The sequence below is a fragment of the Oncorhynchus masou genome, chromosome 13 (assembly GCF_036934945.1).
Source record: "Oncorhynchus masou masou isolate Uvic2021 chromosome 13, UVic_Omas_1.1, whole genome shotgun sequence".
Taxonomy (NCBI): Eukaryota; Metazoa; Chordata; class Actinopteri; order Salmoniformes; family Salmonidae; genus Oncorhynchus; species Oncorhynchus masou.
Genome location: NC_088224.1, coordinates 15,158,792 through 15,186,439, shown reverse-complemented (window position 1 = coordinate 15,186,439; position 27,648 = coordinate 15,158,792). Strand labels below are relative to the sequence as shown.

Genomic DNA, 27,648 nt, shown 5'->3' with positions numbered 1-27,648 from the left:
TCTACAACAAACTGACAGGAGATAGATAGTCTAGAACAATCTGATAGGAGATAGATAGTCTACAACAAACTAGCAGTTCATAGATTCCTGTCCACCGGTGTTGGGCTCAATTCTATTTAAATTCATTTAATTCAAGAAGTAAACTGACATTCTAATTCAGTTTACTTCCTGAATTGACTGAATGTAATTGACCATAGGCCTGCTGTCCACTTGGCTCATGTCTCTTTGCCTCTTGCCTCATCCTCCCCTCTGCAGCAACCTGGGATTTCAATCTAAATTTTGGAACCATGAAATATGGATACGGAACAAGAAAAGATTTGACGTAAACTGAGCCAGAATACCATAGACTACAGCACTAGAATACAACAGCAGTTCATGTTTTATTGAAGGGTTTAGTACAGCAGAGGGATTGCACACACACACACACACACACACACACACACACACACACACACACACACACACACACACACACGCATGCAAACACCCACGTGCGCGCACACACACACACACACACGCACGCACGCATGCACGCACGCACGCACACGCAGGCACGCACGCAAACAGCACACACACACACACACACACACACACACACACACACACACACACACACACACACACACGCACGCACGCAAACAGCACACACACACACACGCACGCACGCACGCAAACAAACACATGCGCGCGCGTACACACACACACGCACGCACGCACACACACACACACACACACACACGTGATCCACAGTGCTGTTGCCTTCCAAAAAGAGAAGAATAGCAGCAACACTGAGGTTTGGATAATGTAGAAAATGGAGAGAGGCAGGGAGGAATGGATGGTTGGAAGTAGAGATGCAGCTTGTCTCTCGTCTCTAAATTGGCTGGCCTAATGAAGCAGCTACGATCAATACTGGCACTGGGAGAGAAATGCCTCTCATGTATACATATGGCTTCATTGATGCTCTCACCACTTACCCAGAATGCATAGTAACCGATTCTGTTGTGTGTTTTTCCATTCTCATCATCTGCTGCTGTCATAATTCAGTTCTGTTATATCAAGGATGGGTTACGAATACAGATGGAACGCTATTCTCTACATAGCGCACTACTTACCCTATGGGTCTTGGTCAAAAGTAGTACACTACTTACCCCATGGGCCTTGGTCAAAAGTAGTACACTACTTACCCTATGGGCCTTGGTCAAAAGTAGTACACTACTTACCCTATGGGCCTTGGTCAAAAGTAGTACACTACTTACCCTATGGGCCTTGGTCAAAAGTAGTACACTACTTACCCTATGGGCCCTGGTCAAAATTAGCGCACTACTTCCCCTATGGGCCCTGGTCAGAAGTAGTGCACTACTTACCCTATGGGCCCTGGTCAAAAGTAGTACACTACTTCGCCTATGGGCCTTGGTCAAAAGTAGTACACTTCTTCCCCTATGGGCCCTGGTCAAAAGTAGTACACTACTTACCCTATGGGCCTTGGTCAAAAGTAGTACACTACTTACCCTATGGGCCCTGGTCAAAATTAGCGCACTACTTCCCCTATGGGCCCTGGTCAAAAGTAATGCACTACATAAGGAATAGGCTGTGATTTGGGATGCACAGCCCAGAGGGCTGAGTGAATTGACAGGATGTAGACAACATGGAATGTGACAAATAATAGGCCTGCTGTATAGTGTTCCAGTCGTGCATAACAGATGACACCTTAATGTAAGAATATACATACTCTCATTAAACTGTGCCCCCCATCTACCCTTTTCCCCTCCAAATTACAAGGAGAAAATGACTGGGGAACATCCTTTTTCATTACACACTAGACGCAGCTGAAAATGAACAGCAACTCCTCCACAGACATCTAATTGGCGACTGAGAGGTCGACAGATTCTACGAGGGCATTTCCTGGCACTCAATGAGCCATTTACCACAGAATAGAAACCCATACTTGGAGTCAATGAACCATTCTCTGCCATTATGTGGAGCAGAAACAATGAATTGTTGTAGCAGGCAAAAGGAAAGGCTCGTATTTGGAGTCTTGGCCCAGGATGCCCGCCAGCGAGATTCTTGGTGCCAGAAGTGTTTTGGGCAAGCGTTTTCTGTAATATAATGAGGAGTTGAGAGGAGCATGTTTAATCCTCCTATAAAGAAGGTCGCCAAGAATTGTTTTGCAAAGTGAAAAATATGAAAAAACATGTCGATCAAGCTATAAGATAACGGCTGGAACAACACACATCTATCTCTCTCAATTCAAATCAAATGACTTAATTGGCATGGGAAACATATGGTTTACATTGGCAAAGCCCTCTCTCACTTTCTCACTTTCTCTGCCCCCTCTCTCCCTCTTTCTCCTTCTCTTTCTCTGTCCCCCCCACCCTCTCTATCTCTCTCTCTCCCCCCTCCCTCTCTCTCCTTCTCTTTCACTGCCCCCCCCACCCTCTCTGTCTTTCTCTCTCCCCCCTATCTCTCTTTCTCTTTCTCTTCCCCCCCACCCTCTCTGTCTTTCTCTCTCCCCCTCCCTCTCTCTCCTTCTCTTTCTCTGCCCCCCCCCCACCCTTTCTGTCTTTCTCTCTCCCCCTCCTTCTCTCTCTCTCTCTCTCTCTCTCTCTCTCTCTCTCTCTCTCTATACAATCAAAAGGGCTTTACTGGCATGGGAAACATTTTTACATTACCGAAGCAAGTGAAATAAACAATAAAAAATTAACAGTAAATATTACACTCACAAACGTTTCAAATGTAATATTGTGGCTATATATAGTGTTGAAACAAAGTACAAAAGGCAAAAAAATATATACGTAAATATGGGTTGTATTTCCAATGGTGTTTGTTCTTCACTGGTTGCCCTTTTCTTGTGGCAACACAGGTCACAAATCATGCTGCTGTGATTGCACACTGGTATTTCATCCAAGTAGATATGGGAGTTGATCAAAATTGGATTTGCTGTCAAATTATTTGTGGGCAGTGTGCACATAGCCTGTCTTCTCTTGAGAGCCAGGTCTGCCTACAGCAGCCTCTCTCAATAGCAAAGCTATGTTCACTGAGTCTATACATGGTCAAAGCTATCCTTAATGTTGGGTCAGTCACAGTGGTCAGGTATTCTGCCACTGTGTACTCTCTATCTAGGGACAAATAGCATTGTAGTTAGTTCTGTTTTTTTGTGATGGTTGGGTCATATTGTGTTGCTGTCTTGGGGCTCTGTGGGATCTGTTTGTGAACAGAGCATCAGGACCAGCTTGCTTAGTGAACTCTTCTCCAGGTTCATCTCTCTGTAGGTGATGGCTTTGTTGTGGAGGGTTTGGGAATCACGTCCTTTTAGGTGGTTGTAGAATTTAACGTCTCTTTTCTGGATTTGGATAAATAGCGGGTATCGGCCTAATTCTGCTCTGCATGCATTATTTAGTGTTTTACATTCTACACAGAGGATATTTTTGCAGAATCTGCATGCAGAGTTTCAATTTGGTGTTTGTCCCATTTTGTGAATTCTTGGTTGGTGAGTGGATCCCAAACCTCACATCCATGAAGGGAAAGGGGTTTTATAACTGATTCAAGTATTTGTAGCCAGATTCTAATTGATATGTCAAATTGTATGTTATTTTTGATGGGGTAGAAGGCTCTTCTTGCCTGTGGCGCTGATGTTTAGGCCGAGGTATGTATAGTTTTTTGTGTGCTTTAGGGCAACGGTATCTAGATGAAATTTGTATTTGTGATCCTGGCAACTGGACATTTACTGTCAGGGCCCAGGTCTGGCAGAATCTGTGCAGAATATATACGTGCTGCTGTAGGCCCTCCTTGGTTGGGGACAGAAGCACCAGATCATCAGCAAAAATGTAGACATTTGACTTCAGATTTTAGTCGGGTGAGGCAGGGTGCTGCAGCCTGTTCTAGTGCATCCCGGTCTCACCCTACAGCCCTGAGGAAAGAAAAGTGTGTGTTTATTTGAAGCGCAAACATATTGTTTTTGTCTCTCTCTCTCTCTCTCTCTCTCTCTCTTTCTCTCTTCCTCTCTTCCCCCCCCCCTCTCTCTCTCTCTCTTCCTCCCCCTCTCTCTTTATCTCCCTCTCCCGCACTCTTTCTCTCTCTCTCCCTCTCTCTTTATCTCCCTCTCCCTCCTTTCCCTCTTTTCCCTCTCTCTTTATCTCCCTATTTTCCCTCTCTCTCTCTCTCTCTCTCTCTCTCTCTCTCTCTCTCTCTCAGCCAATGCTCAAAGCTTGCTGTCCTCCGTCTATCTCTCCATCCCTCGTTTACCATCTGTCTATTTGCCCTCGTAGCATTCTTATCTTCCATTTAATTTGCTTTTGCAGTCATTTTCATCACCACATAGCTTACTGTACTCAACACAGCACTGCTATAAAGAGTAATTGGTGCTTAGCAGAGAGGATGAGCCTGTATCTTCAACAATACCATGAGACGTGAGCCACAATCAGGATGTAAGTGAGAGAGCTGCTTGAGGATCAGTAGTTTTATAAATTCAATGGCAGATGGGGCCTGCAAACTGATCATGGTTCTGCAACATTGCAAGTGTGTGTGTGGGGGGGGGCACTTCCTTGATTAAAAATCTATTTTTACAAATATGTAAATGAATATACTGTATAATGAAACATTTCTCAGGAATTGTTGTCCAGTGAAGTTGCAAATAGACACTGTCTAAATACTGTCTGGCTGTCTCTGCTTTTTATATATGGAAATTACCTTTTTTTTCTTTTCATTTAGGGCAGCACATTAGAAGCCAAGGAAAATATGCATATTTTCCAATAAAATGCCTCAATTCAAAAGCCGGGTTACACCTATTCACTCAATCATGCATTTCCCCTCAAATGTCTCGAATTCCCTTTATCCATGATAATAGCAACAATCAATATGTTTCCATGCCTATATAGTATCCCAGAAAACTTCCCACACATATTATTCCTCGCTTCCTCTCTCCTCACAGAATTCTTATGAGGCTGATACATATAGATCAGACATGGAAAGTAATGCACCTCCCACTGGCTGCTGACGTCAGGGCCCAATGCACTGGCCTACGTCTGCAGCTTGGAGCCAGGCAGCCTCCTGCAGCCCTGCCCTGTTCCTGGCACAGGGTCTGCTTCCATCCACTGGGAGACAGATGAAAGTCAATGGGCCCAGAGAGGGAGATGGAAAGAGAGGCATCTAGCTAGCCTAGTGCAATCTGGATCTGCAAAGAAACCAGAGTAGAACATAGTGGTACTGTAAATTATCCAAAAGCAGTTTGAGTTTCATCAGTGAGTCAAGCCGATTAACTGCACCTCATATGAAGGTCCAGGGATTTGGAATTGAAAATGGAAGTCCTTGAATAGTATGGTTTTGGGGTACATTTAATTTAGCGGTTCATTTGGAGTCTTTGCCAATCCGACTGCAATTACATTCTCAAACACAAAGGTTTTGAATCAGTGAACTTTACAGACAAGAGTCGGCCTCTAATGACTAATTGAAGGGGACACTAGTCAGGTCCAAGAGGACTTTGTCATCTTTCTGATGTTAGAAAACAACACGTCCGCACAGCATACTACCACCCCCAGGCCAATGGAGGAGTGAAATGCTTCAATCAGACCTTGAAGAATGGCCTTAGAGCACACCTTGCCAAGGGGTGTATGTTCACCAAGGCCCTCTTCCACAGAGATGACTGTACTCAACCACCACTACACTTCCTCACCATTAATTGACAGTATCTCACCATAATGACAGCTCTTCAAGCCTTGGAAAAAAGCCACTGACTTTTCAGGGTTCAATTTTAACAAGCATAAAACAATGGTAAATCAAAGAGCTGGCGGTAGCGCTATAGGTTCAGGGGTGTGTCAGAAATCCTTTTAGCTATTTACACAACAAAAGATGATTGACGCAGTGCTGTCAGTGACACAAAAGGGCTGGGTTTTGATGAACAGAGAGGCTTGGCCTCTCACTGGCCAATCAGAAGGTGCTCCATGGCTAAATATGTAGTTGCTTCAAGTTGTGTATTTACGGTCTTTTATGTATTGCTTGGAATCAACTCCAATTCCAAATGTTAGTCGGTTCTAGTTTGTTAAATAGCTTACAGAAACTAATTGAGAAAATGTAGACCCATCCCATCTTTGCTAAATACGTTTCCTTGAACCTGTTTGCAGTCCACATTGTTCTAAGTAATTGCATGGCTTCATTGTGGAAATATATAGGCCTACGTAGCATGCACACTGATATACAGGCTAGGTCTACTGTAAATTACAACATGGCTGAGCATGGACATGCCAAATATTGTCAATAGGCAAGGCCTAAAAAGAGAGTGAATAATTCTAGTCAAATTCAAAACAAAATGAAATAACAACTAGTTTTAAATAGTCTAAATACACTTACACCATAATTGCTCCCTGAGGGCAAATAATATTAAAACAATGATGCAGACTATGGAGGGTTTTACGCACATCCAGACGTTTCACAGTAGCTGGACAAAGGTCCAATATAAAGAGAAAGGGAGAATGTCCACTCACCGTTATACTGCTCCCAAATATAATGTTTTATGAACATATTTCAACCATCTTACAGATCACACTGCTTACAATACACAGATAAAAAGGGAATGTCAGCTCACTGTTTTGCTACCGTGATTAAGATTTATTTCCAAGCCGTGTCAAGAGCCAAACCCTTTATCGACGGTCTTGATGAGCCTACTTGATTGCATTGGGCAGGAAAAAAACAGCCTTCATTGAGAGGAGGGGAGACTATGCTTGGTTTTTATCAAATAAAATGAAAAGGCATTCGTTTTTATGTTTCTTAATACGAAGTATACAGGCACCAGAAGCATACTACTCTAGTCCCATGTTCATATGGACAGTGTGCATCTAGTCCCATGCTCATATGGACAGTGTGCATCTAGTCCCATGTTCATATGGACAGTGTGCATCTAGTCCCATGCTCATATGGACAGTGTGCATCTAGTCAAATGTTCATATGGACAGTGTGCATCTAGTCCCATGTTCATATGGCCAGTGTGCATCTAGTCCCATGCTCATATGGACAGTGTGCATCTAGTCCCATGCTCATATGGACAGTGTGCATCTAGTCCCATGTTCATATGGCCAGTGTGCATCTAGTCCCATGCTCATATGGACAGTGTGCATCTAGTCCCATGTTCATATGGACAGTGTGCATCTAGTCCCATGCTCATATGGACAGTGTGCATCTAGTCACATGCTCATATGGACAGTGTGCATCTAGTCCCATGCTCATATGGACAGTGTGCATCTAGTCCCATGCTCATATGGACAGTGTGCATCTAGTCCCATGCTCATATGGACAGTGTGCATCTAGTCCCATGCTCATATGGACAGTGTGCATCTAGTCCCATGTTCATATGGACAGTGTGCATCTAGTCCCATGTTCATATGGACAGTGTGCATCTAGTCCCATGCTCATATGGACAGTGTGCATCTAGTCCCATGCTCATATGGACAGTGTGCATCTAGTCCCATGCTCATATGGACAGTGTGCATCTAGTCCCATGCTCATATGGACAGTGTGCATCTCGTCCCATGCTCATATGTACAGTGTGCATCTCGTCCCATGCTCATATGGACAGTGTGCATCTCATCCCATGCTCATATGGACAGTGTGCATCTAGTCCCATGCTCATATGGACAGTGTGCATCACGGCTGGATATGCTGAGTTTCCGCTGTCAAAATTAATTCCATAACCCACCGTGTTACTGCTAAAACCAGCTTTTTGTTGATCTTAAATATCCCCACCAGTGTTGCCTGAAATTAGCACTTTGAATCATGTTTTTAAGGACACACCTCAAATGTTTCAGTCCTTCCCATCTGAGCGCAAGCAAGCTGATATAAGACAGGTAAATGAAAAGCCCTTTCCAACAATGCAGAGAGAGAAAAAACATGATAACACGAGAAACAAACTAGTGCATTCCTCCCTGTGTACTGCACTAGTTTGACCAGGGCCCATAGGGCTATTCAGGGTATGGGGCCATTTGATAACACGAGAAACAAACTAGTGCATTCCTCCCTGTGTACTGCACTAGTTTGACCAGGGCCCATAGGGCTATTCAGGGTAGGGGGCCATTTGATAACACGAGAAACAAACTAGTGCATTCCTCCCTATGTGCTGCACTAGTTTGACCAGGGCCCATAGGGCTATTCAGGGTATGGGGCCATTTGATAACACGAGAAACAAACTAGTGCATTCCTCCCTGTGTACTGCACTAGTTTGACCAGGGCCCATAGGGCTATTCAGGGTAGGGGGCCATTTGATAACACGAGAAACAAACTAGTGCATTCCTCCCTGTGTACTGCACTAGTTTGACCAGGGCCCATAGGGCTATTCAGGGTATGGGGCCATTTGATAACACGAGAAACAAACTAGTGCATTCCTCCCTGTGTACTGCACTAGTTTGACCAGGGCCCATAGGGCTATTCAGGGTAGGGGGCCATTTGATAACACGAGAAACAAACTAGTGCATTCCTCCCTATGTGCTGCACTAGTTTGACCAGGGCCCATAGGGCTATTCAGGGTAAAGGGGCCATTTGATAACACGAGAAACAAACTAGTGCATTCCTCCCTATGTGCTGCACTAGTTTGACCAGGGCCCATAGGGCTATTCAGGGTAGGGGGCCATTTGATAACACGAGAAACAAACTAGTGCATTCCTCCCTGTGTACTGCACTAGTTTGACCAGGGCCCATAGGGCTATTCAGGGTAAGGGGGCCATTTGATAACACGAGAAACAAACTAGTGCATTCCTCCCTGTGTACTGCACTAGTTTGACCAGGGCCCATAGGGCTATTCAGGGTAGGGGGCCATTTGATAACACGAGAAACATTCCTCCCTGTGTACTGCACTAGTTTGACCAGGGCCCATAGGGCTATTCAGGGTAAGGGGGCCATTTGATAACACGAGAAACAAACTAGTGCATTCCTCCCTGTGTACTGCACTAGTTTGACCAGGGCCCATAGGGCTATTCAGGGTAAGGGGCCATTTGATAACACGAGAAACATTCCTCCCTGTGTACTGCACTAGTTTGACCAGGGCCCATAGGGCTATTCAGGGTAAGGGGGCCATTTGATAACACGAGAAACAAACTAGTGCATTCCTCCCTGTGTACTGCACTAGTTTGACCAGGGCCCATAGGGCTATTCAGGGTAGGGGGCCATTTGATAACACGAGAAACATTCCTCCCTGTGTACTGCACTAGTTGGACCAGGGCCCATAGGGCTATTCAGGGTAAGGGGGCCATTTGATAACACGAGAAACAAACTAGTGCATTCCTCCCTGTGTACTGCACTAGTTTGACCAGGGCCCATAGGGCTATTCAGGGTAAGGGGCCATTTGATAACACGAGAAACATTCCTCCCTATGTACTGCACTAGTTTGACCAGGGCCCATAGGGCTATTCAGGGTAAGGGGGCCATTTGATAACACAAGAAACATTCCTCCCTGTGTACTGCACTAGTTTGACCAGGGCCCATAGGGCTATTCAGGGTAAGGGGCCATTTGATAACACGAGAAACATTCCTCCCTATGTACTGCACTAGTTTGACCAGGGCCCATAGGGCTATTCAGGGTAAGGGGCCATTTGATAACACGAGAAACATTCCTCCCTATGTGCTGCACTAGTTTGACCAGGGCCCATAGGGCTATTCAGGGTAAGGGGCCATTTGATAACACGAGAAACATTCCTCCCTATGTACTGCACTAGTTTGACCAGGGCCCATAGGGCTATTCAGGGTAAGGGGCCATTTGATAACACGAGAAACATTCCTCCCTATGTGCTGCACTAGTTTGACCAGGGCCCATAGGGCTATTCAGGGTAAGGGGCCATTTGATAACACGAGAAACATTCCTCCCTGTGTACTGCACTAGTTTGACCAGGGCCCATAGGGCTATTCAGGGTAAGGGGCCATTTGATAACACGAGAAACATTCCTCCCTATGTACTGCACTAGTTTGACCAGGGCCCATAGGGCTATTCAGGGTAAGGGGCCATTTGATTACACGAGAAACATTCCTCCCTGTGTACTGCACTAGTTTGACCAGGGCCCATAGGGCTATTCAGGGTAAGGGGCCATTTGATAACACGAGAAACATTCCTCCCTGTGTACTGCACTAGTTTGACCAGGGCCCATAGGGCTATTCAGGGTAAGGGGGCCATTTGATAACACGAGAAACAAACTAGTGCATTCCTCCCTGTGTACTGCACTAGTTTGACCAGGGCCCATAGGGCTATTCAGGGTAAGGGGCCATTTGATAACACGAGAAACATTCCTCCCTGTGTACTGCACTAGTTTGACCAGGGCCCATAGGGCTATTCAGGGTAAGGGGGCCATTTGATAACACGAGAAACAAACTAGTGCATTCCTCCCTGTGTACTGCACTAGTTTGACCAGGGCCCATAGGGCTATTCAGGGTAGGGGGCCATTTGATAACACGAGAAACATTCCTCCCTGTGTACTGCACTAGTTGGACCAGGGCCCATAGGGCTATTCAGGGTAAGGGGGCCATTTGATAACACGAGAAACAAACTAGTGCATTCCTCCCTGTGTACTGCACTAGTTTGACCAGGGCCCATAGGGCTATTCAGGGTAAGGGGCCATTTGATAACACGAGAAACATTCCTCCCTATGTACTGCACTAGTTTGACCAGGGCCCATAGGGCTATTCAGGGTAAGGGGGCCATTTGATAACACAAGAAACATTCCTCCCTGTGTACTGCACTAGTTTGACCAGGGCCCATAGGGCTATTCAGGGTAAGGGGCCATTTGATAACACGAGAAACATTCCTCCCTATGTACTGCACTAGTTTGACGAGGGCCCATAGGGCTATTCAGGGTAAGGGGCCATTTGATAACACGAGAAACATTCCTCCCTATGTGCTGCACTAGTTTGACCAGGGCCCATAGGGCTATTCAGGGTAAGGGGCCATTTGATAACACGAGAAACATTCCTCCCTATGTACTGCACTAGTTTGACCAGGGCCCATAGGGCTATTCAGGGTAAGGGGCCATTTGATAACACGAGAAACATTCCTCCCTATGTGCTGCACTAGTTTGACCAGGGCCCATAGGGCTATTCAGGGTAAGGGGCCATTTGATAACACGAGAAACATTCCTCCCTGTGTACTGCACTAGTTTGACCAGGGCCCATAGGGCTATTCAGGGTAAGGGGCCATTTGATAACACGAGAAACATTCCTCCCTATGTACTGCACTAGTTTGACCAGGGCCCATAGGGCTATTCAGGGTAAGGGGCCATTTGATTACACGAGAAACATTCCTCCCTGTGTACTGCACTAGTTTGACCAGGGCCCATAGGGCTATTCAGGGTAAGGGGCCATTTGATAACACGAGAAACATTCCTCCCTGTGTACTGCACTAGTTTGACCAGGGCCCATAGGGCTATTCAGGGTAAGGGGCCATTTGATAACACGAGAAACATTCCTCCCTATGTACTGCACTAGTTTGACCAGGGCCCATAGGGCTATTCAGGGTAAGGGGCCATTTGATAACACGAGAAACATTCCTCCCTATGTGCTGCACTAGTTTGACCAGGGCCCATAGGGCTATTCAGGGTAAGGGGCCATTTGATAACACGAGAAACATTCCTCCCTATGTACTGCACTAGTTTGACCAGGGCCCATAGGGCTATTCAGGGTAAGGGGCCATTTGATAACACGAGAAACATTCCTCCCTATGTGCTGCACTAGTTTGACCAGGGCCCATAGGGCTATTCTGGGTAAGGGGCCATTTGATAACACGAGAAACATTCCTCCCTATGTGCTGCACTAGTTTGACCAGGGCCCATAGGGCTATTCAGGGTAAGGGGCCATTTGATAACACGAGAAACATTCCTCCCTGTGTACTGCACTAGTTTGACCAGGGCCCATAGGGCTATTCAGGGTAAGGGGCCATTTGATAACACGAGAAACATTCCTCCCTGTGTACTGCACTAGTTTGACCAGGGCCCATAGGGCTATTCAGGGTAAGGGGCCATTTGATAACACGAGAAACATTCCTCCCTGTGTACTGCACTAGTTTGACCAGGGCCCATAGGGCTATTCAGGGTAAGGGGGCCATTTGATAACACGAGAAACAAACTAGTGCATTCCTCCCTGTGTACTGCACTAGTTTGACCAGGGCCCATAGGGCTATTCAGGGTAAGGGGCCATTTGATAACACGAGAAACAAACTAGTGCATTCCTCCCTGTGTACTGCACTAGTTTGACCAGGGCCCATAGGGCTATTCAGGGTAAGGGGGCCATTTGATAACACGAGAAACAAACTAGTGCATTCCTCCCTGTGTACTGCACTAGTTTGACCAGGGCCCATAGGGCTATTCAGGGTAAGGGGCCATTTGATAACACGAGAAACATTCCTCCCTGTGTACTGCACTAGTTTGACCAGGGCCCATAGGGCTATTCAGGGTAAGGGGCCATTTGATAACATGAGAAACATTCCTCCCTGTGTACTGCACTAGTTTGACCAGGGCCCATAGGGCTATTCAGGGTAAGGGGCCATTTGATAACACGAGAAACATTCCTCCCTGTGTACTGCACTAGTTTGACCAGGGCCCATAGGGCTATTCAGGGTAAGGGGCCATTTGATAACACGAGAAACATTCCTCCCTATGTGCTGCACTAGTTTGACCAGGGCCCATAGGGCTATTCAGGGTAAGGGGCCATTTGTGGCACAGCCTTGATATTTCCTGTTTTCTTCCATCTCTGGGTTTATGAAATGGATAAGGATCGTCCCGGATTAAAGACTTACCAATTAGACATTTCCCCTGGTGAGGTTAATGAAGGATTAAGCCATGAGTTAGGACCTCTCAGAGACCCCAGCCCAGACCCCATCTACAGAACCAAAAGACCATGGGCTCAGCCAATAACAAACATACAAATTACTCAATTAGCAAACTTGCATGTCCTGTCACTGTGGTTCCAACCTCAAGCCCACACACACACATACACTTTGCACATGCACGGGTACCCACGGACACACACACACACACGCCAACTTATCCTAACAACTCAAAACTCGCATTTGTTCCATCTCACATCTCACAAGAGGGAACCCCACCAAAGCTAAATAGAAAGACAACTCCCAAAAAGAGGTGAAATCCAGCTGGAACAGAGCAACGTATCCTCCTCATAACAACCAGACTTGGTCCTACCTGCACCAGGTTCCACCCCTCCAGTGACTCAGCGATGATGGATGTGACAGAAGGACACACCCCTCCGAAGATCATCAGGTGTTTGGGTCCGTAGCATATAGCGTCGAAGAAGGCCCTCAATCCCTTGGCGTTGTCACACTGCATAGGGACAGATAGGAGGTTTGGCAGAGAGAGAGAGAGAGAGAGAGAGAGAGAGAGAGAGAGAGAGAGGGGGAGAGAGAGAGAGAGAGAGAGAGAGAGAGAGAGAGAGAGAGAGAGAGAGATTAAAAGCTGCATTACATTTTTCTAGACTATTTTGTGCTGGGAAGTGGCTGGCATGCAACGTTGAAAGCACATATTGAATTGTGCTCTGTACTGCACACCTCTTACTGTAGCACGGTAGTATGGGCCTATTCCCTATAGGGCTCAAAGGGGCTCTGATCTAATGAAGTGCCTTTACATAGGGACTAGGGTGTCACCTGGACCTCACCTTTGGAGTTTGTGGGGAAAGTTTTCATTTGGAAAGGACAGAATTATGTGAGGCACACACAGACAGACTATGTTAGCTATATACAGAAGCCTAAACATACACTACAAATACAAGTGCCTCCTATAGATATGCAATGCATACCTGTAAGTCCAAGTGTAGCACTTAAATACATTGTTATGCAATATGTGATTACAAATCTGAAATACAATAGTAATGAACAAAACATGGTGTGATGTGATATCTCGAAATGATGTGTGAGAGAGAGCGAGAGCAGAGAGAGAGAGGGGGGAAGAGAGAGGGGGAGAGGGAGAGAGAGATGAGAGGGAGAGGGGGAAGAGAGAGGGGGGAGAGGGAGGGAGAGATGAGAGGGAGAGAGAGGGGGAGAGGGAGAGAGAGATGAGAGGGAGAGAGAGGGGGAGAGGGAGAGAGAGATGAGAGGGAGAGAGAGATGAGAGGGAGAGAGAGGGGGAGAGGGAGAGAGAGATGAGAGAGAGGGGGAGAGGGAGAGAGAGATGAGAGAGAGAGGGGGGAGAGGGAGAGAGAGGGGGAGAAGGAGAGAGAGATGAGAGGGAGAGAGAGGGGGAGAGGGAGAGAGAGAGATGGGAAGAGAGAGAGAGGGGGAAGAGAGAGAGAGAGATGAGAGGGAGATGAGAGATGAGAGGGAGAGAGACGATCCCACTGCTGCTACTGCAGAATGCAGCCATCACCATGGCAACGGTCTTGGCTCTGTAGAACTGCGGGAGGGAGATGAGAACAGGGGTAGAAAGAAAGAGACAGAGAGAGAGAGAGGGAGAGAGAGAGAGAGAGAGAACGGGGAGAGAGAGAGCGAGGGAAACAAATGGAATAGCTCTATTGATTGCTATGTGAGCTCCCTAACAAGTTTTGCTGTGATTTTCTGAGTTTGTAATGATATTCCTATCACTTCTTGCCCCTATTATTACCAGTCAATTCAGGATGTTCTCCTGTGTGTATATAGAGTCGGAGGCAATGTCCACCTTGATGCAGTGAAGCTACACTTTTGAGGTGGTTTCACCTTGTTAAGATCATGTAGGTCTGAATGAGATTTTCTTCCAAGGCGGCGTTGGCAAGGACAAGAAATCGAACAGAGGAGCTCAATGGAAATAAGCCTTCGGCCTTTATTGTGTTTTCATTCTCGATAATTTTTGTAATTATGTTTCTGGCAGCATTATGGGTATAGGTTCTCTCTTGAAACACAGCTCCAGTTACTGATTTCATTTTCAAATATCTTGGAGTGTCGACTTCCTAATTTTTGTACAGTATATTGACTGTTAAAGGACAACAATATCAATTGATTCATTTTTGGGGTAAAACAATGTGCACAGTTTAAATTTCCAAAAAAACTGATGCATCTTCCTCCGCCTCCTGTATAAATGAAACATAATAATCCCATAAGCAGTGCTCCACAAGGCACACGTGTGCCTACACTGGTACATCGTACAGAGCCTACAGAATGCAATCATACCCCTGGACTTATTCTATATGCTCTTGTGTTACAGCCTGAATTCAAAAATGATTCAATTTTGTTTTTAAATCTCACCCATCTACACACAATACTCAATAATGGAAGAGTGAAAACATTTTTTTTTAACATTTTTGCAAATGTATTGAGAATCAAATACAGAAATATCTCATTCACATACAGTGCCAGTCAAAAGTTTGGACACATATGCTCATTAAAGCATCTTTCTTTTTCTCTTTTTAAAACTATTTTCTACATTGTAGAATAATAGTGAAGACATCAAAACTATGAAATAACACACATGGAATCATGTGGTAACCAAAAAAGTGTTAAATAAATGTAAACATATTTATATTTGCGATTGTTCAAAGTAGCCACCCTTTGCCTTGATGACAGCTTTGCACACTCTTGGCATTGAATTAATTAGACTGTTAGCACCAAGGCGGTGTGCCCTAGTAGGACTTTCGCTGTGTGCAGCTCACCCTCCACTATCAGCTCAAACATAAATATCACTGTCATGTCTACTTCTGATAAGCCGCTCAGTAAAACAATCAGCAAAACAATCAAGAATCCCAGAAAAGTGCTAAAATTAGCCCACATTATCTTCTTCGGGCTAGGGGGCAGTATTCGGATGTTTGGATGAATGAGGTGCCCAAAGTAAACTGCCTGTTACTCAGGCCCAGAAGCTAGGATATGCATAGAATTGGTAGTATTGGGCACTCTAAAGTTTCCAAAACTGTTAAAATAATGTCTGTGAGTATAACAGAACTGATATGGCAGGTGAAAACCCGAGGACAATCCATCCAGTATTTTTTTTCCAGCTCACCTCTGATTACAATGGCTGGGAATATAAAAGGAAGTCCTTCCAAATTGCAGTTCCTAGGGCTTCCAATAGATGTCACCCGTCTTTAGAAAGAGTTTCAGGCTTGTTTTCTGGAAAATGAGCTAGAATTTGTGGTTTTTCTTAGTGACTCCCATTTTGGCTGTAGTGTTTGTAGCGCGGTCCGGTGAGTGCACGTACTTCGTTATTTATCTCCGGTAATGGTCTCCAGTATTCTCTGTCTTAAATTTGATCATTTATTTACATAATAGGTTCCCTGAGGATTGATTATTAATGTTGTTTGATATGTTTGGAAGACGTTTATTGGTAACTTACGGGATTCATTTGTATGCATTTTGAACGAGGGAAATCGGTGGATTACTGAGTCTAGCGCGCCAATGAAACAGACTTTTCTGGGATATAACGAAGGACTTTATCGAACTAAAAGGACCATTTGTTGTGTAACTGGGACTCTTGTGATTGCAACCAGAGGAAAATCTTCAAAGGTAAGTGATTTATTTTATCGCTATTTCTGACTTTAGTGACGCATCTGCTTGGTTGGAAAATGTATGTAATGCTTTTGTGTTGCGGGGAGCTGTCCTCAAATAATCATATAGTATGCTATCGCCGTAAAGCCTTTTTGAAATCTGACAATGCGGCTGGATTAACAAGAAGTTAAGATTTTAAATTATGTATGACACTTGTATTTTCATGAATGTTTAATATTACGATCTCTGTAATTTGAATTAGGCGCTCTGCATTTTCAACGGATGTTGACCAGGTGGGACGGTAGTGTCCCAATGATCCGTAAGATTAACATATGTAGCATGAGAAACAAGGTTAATGAAATTGATAACTTGCTAGTAACAGAGGACATTCATATACTGACTATCTCTGAAACCCACTTAGATAATACCTTTGATGATATACTGGTTATACATGGTTATACAAGCAATACATGGTTAAAATATCTACAGAAAAGACAGAAATACCAAAGGGGGTGGTGTTGCAGTCTATATTCAGAGCTACATTCCAGTAAAGCTTGGAGAGGATCTAATGTCAAATACAGTTTAAGTAATATGACTACAGAATCATCTGCCCATTCTTACAGGAGGTAGCTATAGACAACCAAGTGCTAACAATCAGTATCTGGATAATATGTGTGAAATGCTTGATAATGTATGTGATATCAACAGAGAGTTATATTTTCATGGGTGACCTAAATATCGACTGGCTTTCATTCAGCTGCCCACCCACTGTAACCAGTTCCTGCAACCTGGTTCAGGTTGTCAGTCAATCTACCAGGTTATTTACAAACAGCACAGGAATGAAATTATCAACATGTATTGATCACATCTTTACTAACGCTGAAGAAATTTGTTGTAAAGCAGTATGCAAATCCATTGGATGTAGTGATGACAATATAGTAGCCATATCTAGGAAAACCAAAGTACCAAAGCCTGGACCTAATATAGTGTATAAGAGGTACTGTCCTACAAGAGGCTTTGTAGTGATTCCTATGTTGACGATGTAAAGAATAGTTGCTGGTCTGTGGTGTGTAATGAGGAGCAACCAGATGCTGCACTTGACACTATGAAATTGCTTACTCCTGTTACTAATAAACACCATAAAGAAAAGGACTGTAAGAACTGTCCTCGTCTGCATGGACTGATGAGGAATTTAAAAATGTTATGGTTGAGTGGGGTGGGACAAAAGGAATGGCAAATATGTCTGGCTACATAACCAATTGGCAAACCTATTACAAACTTATTGCAAACCTATTGCAACCCTATGGCAAACCTATGGCAAACCTATGGCAAACCTATTGCAAACCTATGGCGAACCTATGGCAAACCTATTGCAAACCTATTGCAAACCTATTGCAACCCTATGGCAAACCTATGGCAAACCTATTGCAACCCTATGGCAAACCTATGGCAAACCTATTGCAAACCTATGGCAAACCTATGGCAAACCTATGGCAAACCTATTGCAAACCTATGGCGAACCTATGGCAAACCTATTGCAAACCTATTGCAAACCTATTGCAAATTGAGAAATCATGTGACTAAACAGAACAAAAAGGAGGAGAAAATATGCTGTGAAACAAAGATAAATGCTATAAAGAGCACATTAAATGACATTTTGGGCAAAAAGTTCAACTCCGTTCCATCATTCATTGAATCAGATGGCTCATTCATCACAAAACCCACTGATATTACCAACTACTTTAATGATTTTTTCATTGGCAAGATTTGTACATTTAGACATGACATGCCAGCAACAAACGCCACACCTACACATCCAAGAATAACTGACCAAATAATAAAAGACAAGCATTGTAATTTTGAATTCCGTATAGTGAGTGTAGAAGAGGTGACAAAATGATTGTCTATCAACAATGACAAGTCACCGGGTCTGACAAAAAAACTACTGAGGATGACAGCGAATGCTATTGTCACTCCTATTGGCCGTCTCTTCAATCTAAGCCTACAGGAAAGTGTGTACCTTCAGGCCTGGAGAGAAGCAAAAGTCATTGTGCTTCCCAAGAATAGTAAAGCACTGTTTACTGGCTCAAACAGCTGACCAATCAGCCTGTATTCAATTTTAACCAGATACAATACGACAGTAAATAACTTAACAACAGACATTCAGCACACGTATAGGGAAGGGCATTCAACATGCACGGTATTTACACGAATGACTGATGATTGGCTGAGAGAAAATGATAATGATGTGGGAGCTGATTTGTTAGTCTTCAGTGAGGCTTTTTTTTAGGAGTGGATCAGCTTAATATTGCGGAAAGATTGTTGCTTCCATTCCATAATTGTCTGCCTCAGTTCCAATCCCCTATTTCTTTTTTGGGTAAATATATATGTATCCATATACATACACGTACATACACATATGCATACATATCCACATATATACATATATAGATATACATACTATTTTTAGAATATACCTTCATTATTCTCTGCAAACCCTACCACCCTTCCCTCAATTGGAGTAAACTCATTACCAATAACGCTTAGGCTTCTACCTTCAGTCCACACATCTTATGCACATTTTACAGACACAACCTATTTTACAATAGTTATGTTTGTTTTTAGTCCTACCTCTATTTCTGATGTCCATCCAGTTTGATTTCTATTTGTAACTGTGCTATTTCACAACATTTACAAACCTATATACATTTTACAGACCCCGTATGTTTTACATTGGTTATCTTGTTATTAGTTCCACCCTTCAGCTCCATTCAACCCCTCCCATCTATCGCTTAACACCATCCATTTTGGATTTCTATTTGTCATATATTTTTCAAATGTGCTGTGATGCTTCACAAAAGTACTGAACTATTCTCATAGCTTCTACAGATTGTAAATTAAAAATACATGTTTTTGCTAAAATAATGATTGTATTATTGATTGATTGACTCTGGCTTTTCAAATCACCCAGTATTGCTGTCTGTAGCGTTTGTTCTCTGCAAATGTTGCAATTCTTCAGCCATTCCTGGACCTGTGACCAAAAATGAGCAACATATGGACAATACCAAAATAAATGATCTATTGACTCTGCCTCTTTTTATTTATCACACTTTTCTTTAACCATTTATGTTCTTTAATGCAGGGCCGACATACAAGTTCCTTACTTTCTTCCCCTTCTACTTGCCTCTTCCATTTTTGTGGTAATGCTGCAATTAGTTGGTTGTAATTTTGGGTAGAGCAGACATTTCCCTCTGTCTGTGTTCGCTGCATATGTAACATAACCGCCAGTCCTGTTTATGATATCATTCACTACAATTACACCTTTTTTTTTTTATTTCTTCAAAAAATATGTTAGTTTTTTAAATCAATTAGTATATTTGAGTTTAACCACAATATCTGTTGTATTATTTGTCCTGTCTTTTCAGGTGGATTAAACTGAAATTGCAACCAACTTCTTTCAAAGGCTTGTTTAAAAAATAACAGTATTTTAGAGATTACTTCCTTTTGAAACTACCGAAAGTGAGCAGGTGTAATCTGAATAAAGGAAAGAAGACCATTCTTGAACATGGGATGAGACATTCCTACCAATTTACTAGAGAACCAGTTTGGATGGAAGTATTACTTTTGTATGACTGATGCCTTTAGTGAGAGGTCTAATGCTTTAATATTTAATCATTTCTGGCCTCCAAATTCATATTCGTTATATAAATAGGCCCTTTTAATATTGTCTGGCTTGGCATTCCAAATAAAATTGAATATTTTTTGTTCATATAATTTAAAAAGCAGGTCACTAGGTGTAGGTAAACCCATAAGCAAATAGCTAAACTGTGATATGACAAAAGAGTTAATCAGGGTGATTTTTTTACAAATAGACAGGTATTTTTCTTTCCATGGTTGCAAGATATTATCTATTTTTGCTCTTTCTAAAGCCTTTTCAAAATCAGCTATGAAAACCAGGCCTGGTGTCCCCGATATTTCATAGTATTCTATTGTTTCAGTAGAAAAGAACAGTTGCATCATCCCAGAGCCCAACTCAAGAATTTACGAAAGCATATACAGTTGCAGCTGTATGAGAAGGCCTGCAATACTGCAAAAAAATGGGCAGAAATGGGATGATTTTATGAACCATTGTCACGTCGTATATGATGGAGGTCAAATGTTCCCCTTTTCCCTGAAACACCCACAACATGGTCCCTCGTACTGACCATATTCCCAAGCATCTCCATGCAGTCAGGCTTTTGATTTTGTTCCACCAGTGCCACAATAATATGCCCCCTCTCTGAATGTCCGGGTGTGACCCCCTCCCCATGGGTTACTACAGCTAGTGTTGCCAGCACTGCCACTGCCTGGGTGGGGTCACCCCACTGGAATCCCCACCGGCTAGGTACAAGGTCATCAAGGTTCTCATTAGCAGCTTTGACAATTTCCTTGTGTAGTATGCTCTCCCTTTAGGGGGCTTTCGCTTTGCAGAACCAACCCTGTCAGGCAGGCTCAGAATCTTGAGGGGGCAGTGCTGCTCTAGGTCTCTGACCGCATTTTGGCTGCATACTTCTCCTTAGTATCTGGGTCATTCAGGTGGGTGTCTAGAGTATAGGGTTGTGGACCGTTCCATCAATATAGGATCATAAATAAATAAATTAGATGTATAATTTATTTAAAAATGTAGCTCCCCATGATAGGACAATAAATAAATAAGATGTGTAATTCATTAATTCATCAAACATTGGTTCTGGTATATGCAACCATTTCCTTTCTCACTCAACGCCACACTTTCCCAAACATAAAAAAATGCACACCCCACCATCTACACATACTTTGCCTTCTGTTTACTGAGTTTTTATCTTCACCATGTTGAATTAGTGCTTTTGTGTTCCAATTAGTTATATTTGAATATGTATAAAAAAGCTATATTTTTTGTTGTATTATTACAATCCATAACCGGGCTAGAATTGTGTTTCATCATTTTCCTCATCTATAAGAACTTTGCAGCCATGGAGTAGTCTTTGTGTCTCTGAACACCTGGTTATCAATATATAGTTTATCGACGACGAGAGCTACTCGTTTCCCTTTTAATCTACTTTCCTTGAAAATTGGATACAGAACCTTACACCGTTCTGCAATTTTCTTCGGGAACTGGTGATTCATGCCAATTTGGGTTCCAGCAAGTCTTTTACCCAGGCTTTTAACCATTATTTTATCTTTAAAGAAAGCAAATTTGTCAACTATTGGGCGTTCATACCCCTGCCTTCTCTTTCCGAAGTGGTGAACACATTCGAGTTGGATTTTGTTGACAGCTTTGCGTGGAATCTGAAGCTCTGTAAGGAGGAACTCTCTAACTACAGACTCAGGAACTTCTCCTTCTTTCTCCTGGATACCTGTAAGTACCAGATTCTCTCTCATGGATCTTGTCTGTATGTCAAGTAAGGCTTCCTTCACAACGGCGTTCTCCTTTTTAAGTTCATTAACTTTGGTTTCAATTTGGTTGACTTTACCTTTTATCTTGTTTGCATCTTTCTCCAATGTCGCAGCTTTTTCATCCCTCATCTCGAGGCCTTAAACTCTTTATATCCTTACTGACTAATTCAAGTATACCCAGTTTGTCATTTATGGATTTTAACAGATCGGTTTCGACCTTTACCATTCCCGGTGGTGAAAATATTAAATTGTCTGTGTCCTGTAGAAAGGTCAAGTTTTCGTTTTGAAATAGGTTCCCCTGTCTTACTCTCCGTCATGTTTGGGTGTTGATTGTTTCCGTAATACTTGTCGATAAATGTTTCTAGTCTTAAGATTTCTTTTGTGTTGTCATCCAGATTGAAGATTATCATCCACCAGATTGCTAATATTTAGTCTAATATACCGATATTGAATATTACGTTTTTATCTTGAGGTGCTCTACATAACTAAGTTCAGTCCACCATCTTCAGTCCGCCATCAGTGCGGCTTTTTACATTATTGATCATAGTCTGCTGCTTTAAAAACATATATGTTATGGCTTTACACCACCTGCTATACACAGAGGGTGTTCTTTAATGGTATTGGTTCTCCAACATAATCCAGGAAGAATCAGGCATTCGCCAGGGCAGCTGTCTACGCCCCTTACTTTTGTCAATCTTTACTAATGACCTACCACTGGCTCTGAATAAAGCCCATTTGTCTATGTATGCAGATGACTCTACACTATACACATCAGCTACTGCAGTGAGAAGTAGCTGTAGTAACACTAAACAAAGAGCTGGAGTCAGTTTCAGAATGGGTAGAAAGATATGTTAGTCCTAAATATTTCAAAAACTAAAAGCATTGTATTTGGGACAAATCGTTCACTAAACCCTAAAGCTCAACCAAAGGAGGAGACTAAATGGCTTGGAGTAACCCTGGATTTTAAACTGCTATGTTCAAAATATATTGATGCAATAGTAGCTAAGATGGGGAGCGGTCTGTCGATAATAAAGCCCTGCTATGCCTTCTTAACAACAATATCAACAAGGTAGGTCCTACATGCCCTAGTTTTGTTGCACCTGGACTACTGCCCAGTTGTGTGGTCAGGTGCCACAAAGAGGGATTTGGGAAAATTACAACTCTCCCAGAACAGGGCAGCACGGCTGGCCCTTCAATGTACACGTAGGCTTCCGGTTCAGCATGTGAATGGAGAAGAAGCTTGTGGATGAGGTGCATTAGTTCATTTAGCCCATTTTTTTGTTTGCATTACACTTTCTTACATATCGGATTTGATTGATGAGTTCGTAAATTACCTTTTTGATTCAAATGTCACACGATCTGAGGAGCAAAAGACCTGTAACTAATGTTTCAACCATGATGGTCACACTCTCCACAGTTCTTCAGAACCCCTGTGTCGTTCTAATGTGGTAAATGACAACTACCCTTGTCACAGCTCAAAACTCTGGCCGCCTTCTCCACCGTCCTGGATGGTGTCCGAACCGCTGCAGATGAACAAGGCCGCCAGCTTGATGGCTTTGAACATGACCTGTGTGACTACAGTGACCATACAGTAGCCCTTCAGAAAACGGTCGTCCGGCTGAGCTCCCAAAACCAAAAGCTGATTGTCAAGACCGATGACCTGGAATCCACTTCTCGCTGTTGCAATCTTCCAGTTGTTGGTATTCCAGAGAAACTTGAAGGAGGGGACTGCTTTTTACATTAGTTCATTTCAGACTTCTTCGCGTAGTTGCTGGGTCCAGCCATTGTTCCATCACCCCCGGAGCTGGACAGAGCCCCCCGCATTGGCCCCTCCCTAGCGGGCGCAGCTGTCACCTTCAAGCCTAGAGTGTTTATCGGCCGCTTTCACTACTACCGTGACAAGGAGTGCATCCTCCAGAGGAAGAGAAGAGACCAGCTACACTTCTGCGGACTCAAGGTGTTCATCTTTCCTGACCTCAGCTCGACTGTCGCCAAAAAAAGAGCTAAATTACATGACATGAAATGCAACCTTGCAACCTCAGATAAAAGTTCAATTCTCACTCCGCTTCCCTGCTCGTCTCCACATTGAATATGACGGGGGGAAGCTACAGTTCGACTCCCACGAGGTTGGACAGTCACTTCTGACCCATATCTTGAATCTATGACCTACTATTTTGCCAGGTAGCAAGCTTAACCGAGCCTACCCTCCAAGTCGAAGGTATGTTTTGATTTTGGTGGCAGGGCCTTTTTCCCCCTGCTGCCATTCCTTTTCTACTCTGCAGAAACACTATTGAACTGATAAAAATGACTAATGCTGCCTTGTGTAGTTGTTATTTAAACTACATGTTTGGGATGGCTGGCGTAGTAATGCATGTCTACAATTCCAGGCTTTTCTTTTCCCTTTTTTCATCCAGAAAACGTTATTTAGGACTTTTCACTCCTTTATTATGCCCCATTGATCATTCATACATGTTCAGACACCATGTTCAGGAAACCAACCCAACTACAACATTTTAGGCCCCTAAACCTCCTTAATGTGGATGTAAAGGTGCTGGCGAAGGTGATTAGAGAGGCATCTGGAAGTAGTCTTACCAGGACTCATATCACAGGAACAAACCGGCTACATAAAGAACAGATATAAAAAATGGTATATTCGGACGCTGTTTAACATAATTTATTTTAAACAGTTCTCCAACTCCCCTGAGGTGGGAATTTGCTGTTTTTGGATTCGTCTCTTGTATACATATCGCCAGGACTGTGTCTGTAACAATGACAACTGTTCTGATTATTTTGCCCTGGAACCTGGGACACACCAAGGCTGCCTACTGTCCCCTTTATAATTTGCCGTTGTTATTGAGCCCCTTTCAGTAGCTTTACGGGCATTCTCCACTTTCCAAGGTGTAACACGGGAAGGAGTTGAACATTAGTTATCATTATATGCAGATGATTTGTTACTCTATGTAAATAACCCTGTAATCTGTTTACCTTCTCTCTTTTCTGAATCTCCAGAAAAGTGAGTGCTTCCCAGTCAATCCAGCAGTGCTACACATCCAGCAGACATACTTGCCTTTTCAGCTTAGCCGCTCTGGTTTCAAATACCTTGGAGTGAACGTAACTTGTTCATTACATGCTCTTTTACATGCTCTCTGCAAACATTGCTCCCCTCCTTAATGCTGTAAAAGTGAACAGTTTACCCAAATTCCTTTATCTATTTCAATCTATCCCATTGTTTTCATCAAAGTTTTGTTTTACATCAATCAATCAGGTTGTTACCACATTTGTCTGGGGAAGAAAGGTACCCAGAGTCAGTAGATCTTTACTTCAGAGATGCAAGTTTAGCGGAGTGACACCCAAAAGTACTTGTTACATTTTGACAGGAAAATTGTCCAATTCAACACACTTATGAAGAGAACATTCCTGGTCATTCCTACTGGCTCTGATCTGGCGGACTAAAAACACTTTGTTTGTAAATGATGTTGGAGTGTGCCCCTGGCTATCTTTAAATAAATAAATAAAAACAAGAGGCAGCGAGTGAGTGGAGGAAGGGAGGGTAGTTGGGATATGGTAAAATCTTTGTACTTATGTTGATGTATATTTTGTCAAACTTGAATAAAAATATATTTTAAAAAAAGTATGTACACGTAGAGCTAATATTAATATAATGCATGGTTACTTGTTTTTGTAAGAAGTATTGAAATGTCGAATGCACCGAGCCGTTTGTTTAAACTACTAGCACACAGCTCAGACGCCCATGCATACCCCACAAGTCCAGGTCCAGAACAGACTATGGGAGGTACACAGTACTATATCGAGCCATAGCTACATGGAACTCTATTTCACAGCATGTAACTCACGCAAGCAGTAAAATCGGATTTAAAAAATGGATGAAAATACACCTTATGGAACAGCGAGGAGTGTGAAGAGTCACACACACAGGTACAAACACACACATACAAACACACATAACATACACACTATACACACATAACATACACACTACACACACATGCACACCTGGATAGTGTGTTGTAGTAGAGCAGCGGATGGAGGAAACACACTAAATGTATTGCGAAATATGTTGAAATATCTATTTTAATGTTTAATAATTGTATTATAATATAGACTGCCTTAATTTTTGATGGACCCCATGAAGAGTAGGACCGCGGCCTCGGCAGCCACTAACGGGTATCCATAATAAATACAAACACAAAACTACAGCAGTCCAGCTGTTCTGTTAGTTACAGTGCCACAGGGAAAGAGGTGTTGTTGAAACATAAACCCTACTTGGAGTAATAGATGACGTTAACACTGATTATTCCCTTAGGTGTCCATGACAACAACTAGAGGATACATCATTCAATTCCAGAACAAATGCCATCATTGATTGAATTGGAATATGGCCGTTTGAGGCCTTGCATGCCTTATCATAGCTGTTCTGTACATCATTAAGGAATGCATTAGAACACATTATCATACTGTAGATTCAAAGAACAGAGCGGGGGGGTGGGGGTGATCTGTGTTTCACACAAGCCCTAAAACACGGCTTCTCCTACAGCTCCTGTTACTACTCCTGTTCCATGCCTTCTTCATCATCCTTCCCTGTGAATCCTTCAGATGTAAACAGCATGCTAGTTATAGTTTTTCTTCAAATACTATAGGTCTAGCAGATCGGATGAAACAGACATACAGTACGTTCCCGTGAGGTCTGTGATGAAATACTTGTTCGTAGCCCCGGGAACGAGACATGTGACCTCACTCTACCCCCCCAGCCATTATTCCTCACCCTGGTCCAATCACAACCAAAAGCCTCCCATTCAACGGTCACAAAGTGGTGGCCAACCAGCACTATGCCGGGGCTATTTTCTCCACCAGAGAGGGAGGGAAAGAGAGAGAGAGATGGGGGAGGGGGATATGCTTTGAGCGTTGTCGAACACTTGCAGGCCAGTCCCCTTTCCCTCTTTCTCTCGCTCTCTCATTCTCTCTCTCCCTCTACTTCTGTCGAACATACAGCCACACAATCTGGCTTACCGGCGGTGCTTTGACCAGCGCCGGGTTGCCACAGCAACCCACACAGCACCGCTTTGAGCGGTAAATAAAGGAGGTGACGGGGAGCATGGTGGAGCTTGGTTTTTGACAGCTATTGTGTATTTAGCATGTGATTTGGAGACATAATCACAGAAGCCTTCATCAGAAACTATTCAGACAGCGGAGATGTTTAGGGGTTAATGGTGGATGGAGTGATGGAGAGAGAAGGGGAGATGAGAATAGAAGAGAAGAGAGGAGAAGGCCAGGCCAGATCCAGTCCCTTGTTTGGGCTCAGACACAGAGGCACTCCACGACCACTCTCAGGGAGAGACACTGACCATGGTGCTAACCCTGAACAAAATAGCTAAGTACTGCCAAAGACGGCCGGTGTTAACCCTGAACAAAATAGCTAAGTACTGCCGAAGACGGCCGGTGTTAACCCTGAACAAAGTAGCTAAGTACTGCCGAAGACGGCCGGTGTTAACCCTGAACAAAATAGCTAAGTACTGCCAAAGAAGGCCGGTGTTAACCCTGAACAAAGTAGCTAAGTACTGCCGAAGACGGCCGGTGTTAACCCTGAACAAAGTAGCTAAGTATTGCCGAAGACGGCCGGTGCTAACCCTGAACAAAGTAGCTAAGTACTGCCGAAGACTCATAGTGCTCTGGTCAAAAGGGCTGCTCTTAAATAACCCATAGTGCTCTGGTCAAAAGGGCTGCTCTTAAATAACCCATAGTGCTCTGTTCAAAAGGACTGCTCTTAAATAACCCATAGTGCTCTGGTCAAAAGGGCTGCT

The 27,648-nt window shown here is 43.4% G+C and overlaps 1 protein-coding gene across 1 annotated transcript in view; it reads right to left on the bottom strand.

Annotated features, from left to right (window-relative positions):
* The window catches only part of LOC135553272 (gamma-aminobutyric acid type B receptor subunit 2-like), a 127,398-nt gene extending 114,097 nt beyond the window's left edge, over positions 1 to 13,301 (bottom strand). The window contains exon 1 of the mRNA XM_064985444.1: positions 13,158 to 13,301. Coding sequence (XP_064841516.1) covers positions 13,158 to 13,301 — 144 coding nt within the window. The remainder of the gene's footprint in view (positions 1 to 13,157) is intronic.
* Between the last annotated feature and the right edge of the window lie 14,347 nt (positions 13,302 to 27,648).